The 8330-nt window shown below is 26.1% G+C and overlaps 1 protein-coding gene across 2 annotated transcripts in view; it reads left to right on the forward strand.

Moving 5' to 3' along the window:
• The window catches only part of Pdk1 (Phosphoinositide-dependent kinase 1), a 42421-nt gene extending 38950 nt beyond the window's left edge, over positions 1-3471 (forward strand). For both annotated transcript variants that reach the window (XM_065504955.1, XM_065504956.1), the window contains exon 6: positions 1337-3471. In XM_065504955.1, coding sequence (XP_065361027.1) covers positions 1337-1648 — 312 coding nt within the window. In that variant the 3' untranslated portion in view covers positions 1649-3471. The remainder of the gene's footprint in view (positions 1-1336) is intronic.
• Positions 3472-8330: the final 4859 nt, after the last annotated feature.

The following is an 8330-nucleotide window of genomic DNA, read 5'->3' on the forward strand; positions in this document are numbered from 1 at the left end:
ATGGTTTACAGTACATTTTTACAAAATTTGTAGGGGAGCAGGAAGTTTGTAGGTTAAATGTGTTAATTCTGAACTAATAATTAAACCTAACTCTTGAATATTTAGGTAGTTTGTTTTAAAAATGGTCCTTCCATGTCCATTTCTTCATATTATTTTTAGTCTAATTTTTGTAATTCTTAGTTCTAGCTGTGTGTAATAATAAATCCTGTTCTTTATTTAAATTTCCATTGGTTTAATACTTTTCACTTTCTATTTTTAGTTTTTGTTTTCTTGCATTTTGCATTTTTAATTTTAGAACCTGTTAATTATTTTATAACATTCAGGTCTTTTTTTTTTATTACTCTGAAAGTGAAATTAAAATCTAGTTCATTATAAATGTTTGTGGAATTTAAATTTTTTTAATTTATTATACTTTTTCTTTATTTACTTACTGCAAGATTGTTGCTTTGCTATTGTGGGCATTTGAAATAAGATAGTAAATTAGGAATATTAAATATTTATTGCTGTTGTTGTGACTGGGGTTATTTTGTTTTTTTTATTATTTTTTTATTTAGAACTCGTGTGTTTGCAAAACTACACGTGCAACACATTTATTTTTCAATGGCCATGAATTTTAAAATAAACTGCAGCTTTAGACAAATAAAATTATGGGTAAACAATTAAAAACAAACATGTTGAAACAAACAGATAATTCTGAAGTAGATAGACAAAGACTTTTAAGAGCCCCTATAAAGGAGAAATAGACTACTCTAGACTCTATATGCTCGTCTATAATCTAGTATAACAAATAGTCTACACTCCAGATTATAGCCTAGTCTTAAACACTTTATACACTAGACTATAGAATAGTCCACACTCGAGACTATAGAGTAAGCTAAATACGAAATTATAGACCAGTCCAAATACGAGACTATAGAATAGTACACATACGAGACTACACTCTAGTATTCGAAAAAGATTACACTCTAGATTATAGCCTAGTCTACACACTCTACTACAGCCAATACACTAGAATATAGAATAATCTACATATAAGACTATATAATATTTCAACACGAGATTATAGAATAGGCTAAATATGAGAGTTTAGACTAGTCCACGTACGAGACCATAGAATAGTCTACATCTGGGCTTTGAAGCATATTTTTTAAATTATATTGTTAGTGAAGGGTGAAAATACAAACTTCGCTCCGGTATTTAATCTATTTATTTCAATATTTATTTCTTTAAGTATAATTTTTGATTTCATTCCGTCCCATATTAACCTATATTTTCGAAACTAAATTCCATATGAATATTATTTTTTTAATTTTATGAATTTTTCTTATATTTTTAGCCAAATCGTACCTATTATTTGGATGATCCCGAAGGTTTTGGTCTCGAATGGGTGGCGGCTATTGAAAAAATGCACACTCTTACCTACCGCGAACAAATCAATACCTCAACGTCAAACACAGCTGGACTAACAGCCACTGCAAACTCCAATAGAACGACAATTCAAACTTCCTGCTCACCCTCGATAACAAAAACTTCCTCAGCCATATCTGCGTCATCCACAACATCAGCCACATCAAGAACAAATACGCCGCATAAAACATCTTCACTGTTGGCCAAGCCGATAATGCTGTTAAAAACGGCTTCAAATTAAAACCTAACGTATAGAGCAGGAGGACTAGAAGTAGGAGGTTGAGGTGTGGAGTAGTAAAATAAAACAAACATAGGAGCGAAATCCAATCATTTTTACAAAATGCAAAACGATAAGCAATGGATGTTGAAACAAACAAACAAACAAATAAAACAAAAAAAGTGTAAAAGAAATTAGCAAAAAAAAAAAAGAAAATAGCAACAAATTTAAAACAAACCACAAAACACAATACAATATAGAAAAATTATTTAAATTTAAATTTTTATTTAGAACAAATTTAGTTCAAAACAAAACAAAAATCATCATTATCATTAATAACAACAAAAATGAAAATAAAAACCACTACTTTAATTATAAAAAACAAAAGAAAACTAAAAAATATTTAGCGTAATTCTTAAAAAAAAAAACAAAAAACCATAAAATAAATAATTTATTTACACTTTACTACATTTATAAGTTGGTAATAATAAATAAATATTAAACTAATTATAAAAATAAAATAAACCTAAAACTCTATATTATTATTATACGTTTAGATAGTCTCAATTGAAATAAAATTAATTATTAAATAAATAATATATAAAAAAAAAAAATAAATTTAAATATAAATTAAACAAAACAAAACCAAGTAATTATATTATAATATTATACAAATCTAGAAGTATTTAAACAGAAATTAAATTTAAATTTAAAGCATTAAAATAAAACCAAGCTAGAGAAAGTAAACTAAAAAATTTAAACTAAATTTTAAGCAATTTAGTGAAAATTTAGCAAAAAATAAACTAAAAACTATTGAAAGAAATTTACATAAAATACATTAGTAATTTAAACAAAACAACAGCAACATCTACAACAACAACTACTACTACTACTATTAATTAAAATAATAATAAAAATTACACATAATTTAACAAGTAAGACAATTGTAGTTATAAACAAAAAAACAAAATGTAACATTTAAAGAAACATTTTCGTTTGTTTTATTTTTTAAAAAAAATTCTCTGTTTTTAGTTCCCTTTATTTTCCTCATAAACAATACACATTGTAAAAAAAATTACCACAACTTAAATAATTAATATAAATTTAAATTATAAAAGAAACTTTATTATAAAAGAAAAAAACCAGCAAACAAACAAAAAAAAAAAAAACAATGCATATACTATTTAATTATAATTAATTTAAATTTATCCCTAAACATACAACAACATACTTATTAATCTAATTTATTTAATTTATAATTAATTTAATTTAAAACAAAACAAAAAAACACACTACAACAACACAAACAAGAAATTGCTCTACACAGTTTTATTCAAATAATAATTACTCAATCCTGGTAATAATTGTCTTCATCTTAAACAAAATTACAAATTAAAATATTTCAAAAATTATCGATATAAAATTTTTATTATAAAAACAGTTATGCTAAAAACACATTATTTTTAATTTTTTTTTTTCTGAATTTAATTGAATTTATTTAATATTATTTTTCTTTTTTTTTTAATTCTATACAATTATATATTTTAAAGCGAAATTTGTATTTTTATTTTTTATGTTTTTCTTTCATTCTTGGTTGAGTAGTTTTATTTAAGTTTACTTTAAACAAAAGACTTTAAATTTGAAATATTATATTTTAAAAAACAAAATTGTATAAAAGAAAATACTATTGTTATTTATCGCAAACAAACACAACATTTATGTCATCATTAAAATAAAAAAGGTGAGACCTTTTTTCTTTCTAAATTTAAAACAAAAAAAATCAGCTAAAAAATTTCATTTAAATAAAAACCTTATTAAATAAAATATTTTTTAAAAAAAAATTCAAACACATTTTTTGTTATGATTTATTTATTGATTGATTCCCTTTTGATTTATACATTTCGTCACATACACAGAATCTACTTAGAAAGGAAATGCATATACCTCACACAGCGACTTATCTTTCAACAATTTCTCTCGTTATGGAACCACTAACTAGGCTATGGAAATAATTTCCATATACATTGTATATCAAAATACTTATGTATAGAACTTTTAATTCAAATTGATTTCGTTTTAAAAATATCTTATTTGAAGTAGATCTTCGTCTTTTTTTTAGAATGTTTAAAATTGAATTTTGTTCCTCAACGAATTAATTTCAAAATTTTTCTGGATACGAAACTCGATACGAAAATGAAAATATTCGAATTTGTGTGTTTAGGTTAGGTTAGGTTCCATGGACAGCCATTCATCAAACAGCTCACTTGGGCCCATTAAAAACTGATACCATTATGATACGGAAGAAGTAGACAACAGACTAGACGATAGTGTGCTCTGACTATCAATCTGAGGATTGCGGATTCGATTCCCGCCAGAGACTCTGGGTGTATCTGCCGACAAGCAGATGCGTCTCAGATTCATCCTTAATAACTCATCTAAACATTAAGAGGAAGGGAATTTGTGTGTTTAATTCATGTAATTCAAAAGTAATTTATATCCATATTTTTCGTCATCGTAAGCTTACGTAAATGGGTGCATGTTAGTTGACCTTCCGGGACAATTATATATACATATGTAGACTATCGTGAAGGCTCTCGTGTCAGACAGGCCAACATTTTAAAGAGGCGGAAACAATCCACCGGAATAGATCTTGTATACCTGGAATGTTGTATTTCACTTGCAGAGATCGCCGGTAGAGTTCATTCTTTTCCTTATTACATTTTCGATTTCAACAACAGAATATGGAGGTTGGCAGGTCGGTCAGTAAACCGGCCTTAACACACATAAGCCTGGGGCCGAATTACTGCATTCGATATCTAGTAAATTCGATCGTAATTTTCTTATTACGATATCGAAAATATTTTTCGATACGATAGTTCTATTGATAACGAATGCGGTAATTCGGCACCTGGTGTCCTCATATAGATGATCCTCGTTCATAATCTGAACACATTCGGTTGTAATACGTAGAGCATTTTTCTGGGTCATTTGTGAGCCCCGCTATTGCATGTCACTGAGTAATGAGGTCCATTTAGGTTAACCTGTAAATGTAACTTCTATTTTGACTCAATGTAATTGAAACTTGACTTTATGAACTTGTATCTGAATCAATCATCAATATCGCAGATGGGATGTGTAACTTCAAGATTGTCCAAGTACATATCTTCAATTTCTGCCCATCAAAAAGTCTGTAATCTGGCTCTGGCTCTCGGGATTTTGTCCACTCAGAATTTTTCAGTAGAAACATCTTTTGAGTTAAGGCACATCACAGCATGGAAAATACACTGATGGTATTCATTTCAAAAAAATGGAAAATTACACTCTAATTTTTTACACTTTTAAAAAACAAAAACAAGAAAAAAATCAAAAAAAAAGTTGAATTTTTTTTGTGGAATTTTGTTCATGTTTTTGTTGTGTAAAAGTGAAAAAAAATCAGAGTGTAATTTTCCATTTTTTTGAAATGAAAATAACCTTAGTAAAATTTTACTTTTTCAACTACTTTTTGACATCCAAAAAAGCACAATACGCTTACGATATTGAAAATATACATCTGTGAGTATCTATCCAGCAATCAAAAACAAGTTTCTTTAAAATGTTTGCAAATATTCGTTCTGTAAATCGAGAGATTTGAAAAACGAGGAATTTTCAAAAATGAATACATGACAAATGACAAGGTGCGGAATTACCTCATTCAATATCGATTAAAATTGATAATAATTTTCTTATTCGATATCGAGCAAGAAAGTAAGTACATTTTATTATGATGTATGCGGTAATTCATGTTTACTAAAAAGTAAAAGGAAACACCAAAATATGTGAATTTGTTTAAAAGCGAAAACATTACTCAGATTCGGTTTACAGAACACATAGCCAGGCGCCTGATACCAGTTTTGTTACGGTTACATCGTCCACTAAAATATCACAGCCATGAGAATTCGATTGATCCAGGGTCTTGGCAACGATTTTCGTTGTCAGATATTCACGCCAGCAGTTCAAGCTAAAACGGTGGCTGTATTCCGGATTTTGGTTCTGAAAATTGCTCCATCTTTCAATAGTTTGTTATGGAACACAGTAATCACAACTATTTTTATAACCTTTACCATGAGTGGCAAGGGTATATACTACATATAAGTTTGTCATTCTATTTGTAATTTCCACATTTTTCATTTGCGACCCCATAAACTATATACTAGGATCGTCTGGTGGTCAAAATTCGACCACTAATAACAAAATTATACAGTTACTTTGAGTATACGCAAAAATATTTTCCACGTTTGTGTACAAATACACGTGTATTTAGATGTGTATAAATATGTTGTTGTTTTTCAAGCAAATTTAAAACGCTTTTTAACACTTTTATGGAATGAATTTAAAAAAAAAAAATTATATTGTGCACATCTAGAGAAAATAATCTTTTAAACCATATAGCTCGTCTGGCTGGATGTCTATGTAAACTGCATGATATTTTTATTAAATTTGCCACATATAAGGCCTATTGAAACTGGCTGAAATCGATTCATTTATTTACCTAGACCTCACACAAATGTCCATCTAAATTAAGATTTATCAGTCATAAATGTTTAATACAGGCATCTACACAAATTTTGCTCCAAATAAGAAAGTCATTTCATCTAAATTTATGATGATCGGTCCACAATTAGTCATAGCTTCCATATAAGGATCACTTCCGTAAATCACTTTAATGAGTATAAATCTCTTAAAAATATTGGTATCCAAATGGAATTTATCAGAAATAAGTTTCATATAGACATAAATAACCCCCACTTCCGAAAATCATTCAGGAAAATAAATTTTTCAAATTTTAAAAGAAAAATGTTTTTGATAATTTAAATACATACATACTATCTTATTTATTTTTTAAATATATTTCTCAATTAAACTAAATAATACAATTGAAGTTATGGACCATAGCATCCTCTTATATGTTACCCTTTAACAAAATTTTGTTCTGTCAAAAATTAGCTTGAGTTCACGTGAGACGTAAAAATCAAATGACATTGATATACAGTGAGTGTCACTCAAAATCGTACAACATATTTTTTTTTAAATATGAAATTATACAGGCAATAATAGGTGATTATATAAAAAATTAAAAGTAATTTTATTAATTGGAACAAAAAATATGTATTTCAACAAAAAAGTTAACAAAACCTCAATTCGTTAAAAAAATATTGATGAATATTAAAGAACATCACAAAATTCATATTTCACATAAATTCGTACAATTATATTAAATTATAATTAAAACTTTAAAAATTAATATTAAATAATCCTAATACTTTGTAGGTATCATTTGCTATTTTTTAGTGCCTTTACGATTTTAAATAAAGCGTTGATATTCTGGGCACTGACAGTCTTACCCAATTATTTTATTTGTGGATAAGGGCAATTAAAATTATACCCAATTTTCTGATAGGTAATAGAACACACAATATAAAAATAGCATTTTAAAATATTTCCAAAACATCAACTTTCTAAAACTAATGAATTAAATTTGACTACGATGGTGTACGATTTTAAGTGACATTCACTGTACATACATTTTCAGAATTGATAAATTCAGTTTCTGGCGATATCAGTCATGGAATGTTTAACAATTGAACAAGGTGTAAAAGCTATTTAAACCTATTTTGAATGTGGACATTAAAATAAAATTGCTTTAAGTGGCAATAATAGAGCAATATAGCGTTTAATTGAAAAATATTTTTCAAAATTCACACGAACAGATCTTTATTAATTTTTGCGCGCTTGTGTATGCCCTTTCATCTGAAAACCTTGGAAGGCGACAATTACCTTTAATTCTAATTGAAATACTTTAATTACAAATACTTGTAATTAAGATTTTTTGTTTGTTTTTATTCAAACCGATTAAAATAATTAAAAACAATTTCGCCACACTTATTTCACAAACAATAGAGCAATTTCAACACTTATTTTTTTTATATATTTAACATTTTTTTAAATAATAATTTTCTCAATTAAAAGCTAACGCCATGTATAAAATAACTATGTAAATTAGCTGAAATTTTATAATAAGCTACTAAAAAAAATTAATTCTAAATTATTATTTTAATATTGTTAAAAAATATTTGCAAAATCTTTAATAATTTTAACAAAACACTAAGATTTTGTAAATTATAAATAAAAATAAAAAGGTTTTTGTTTAATAAAACAACTAACAAAATAAGACTTGTAGAAAAATAATTACAATATAAAATTAAATTTTAATTTCTAAAAAAGTTAAAATGTATATAAGTATTTATCAAACATTTAATATTTTATTTGATAAAAATTGTAAAAAATTATTGAGATTAATAATTCTATATTCATATATATATTTTTTAAACATATGTTTTATCTAAAATTTTTAATTGCTTTTCTTATACATATTCTGTAATTAATTCTTTAATACGATCTAAACCAATTTAAAACATTCGTATACTTGAACTTATAAAGCATCATTATGAAAAAAATTAGTAAAATCTAAATTAAGTCAAAATTTAAAAAAAAAAAAAAAAAAAAAAGAAATTACGAAAAAAAATACTTGTACATTAAGGAGAAAAAGATTAAATATTTTTAAACAAAATTCTAAAACAAAAAAAAAATATTATTGTTTTTAATTGGCAACAGAAATTGGATGATAAATTTAAAAAAGGTTTGTTTTGTTTTCAAAATCACTTTTGAA

The sequence above is a fragment of the Calliphora vicina genome, chromosome 3 (assembly GCF_958450345.1).
Source record: "Calliphora vicina chromosome 3, idCalVici1.1, whole genome shotgun sequence".
Taxonomy (NCBI): Eukaryota; Metazoa; Arthropoda; class Insecta; order Diptera; family Calliphoridae; genus Calliphora; species Calliphora vicina.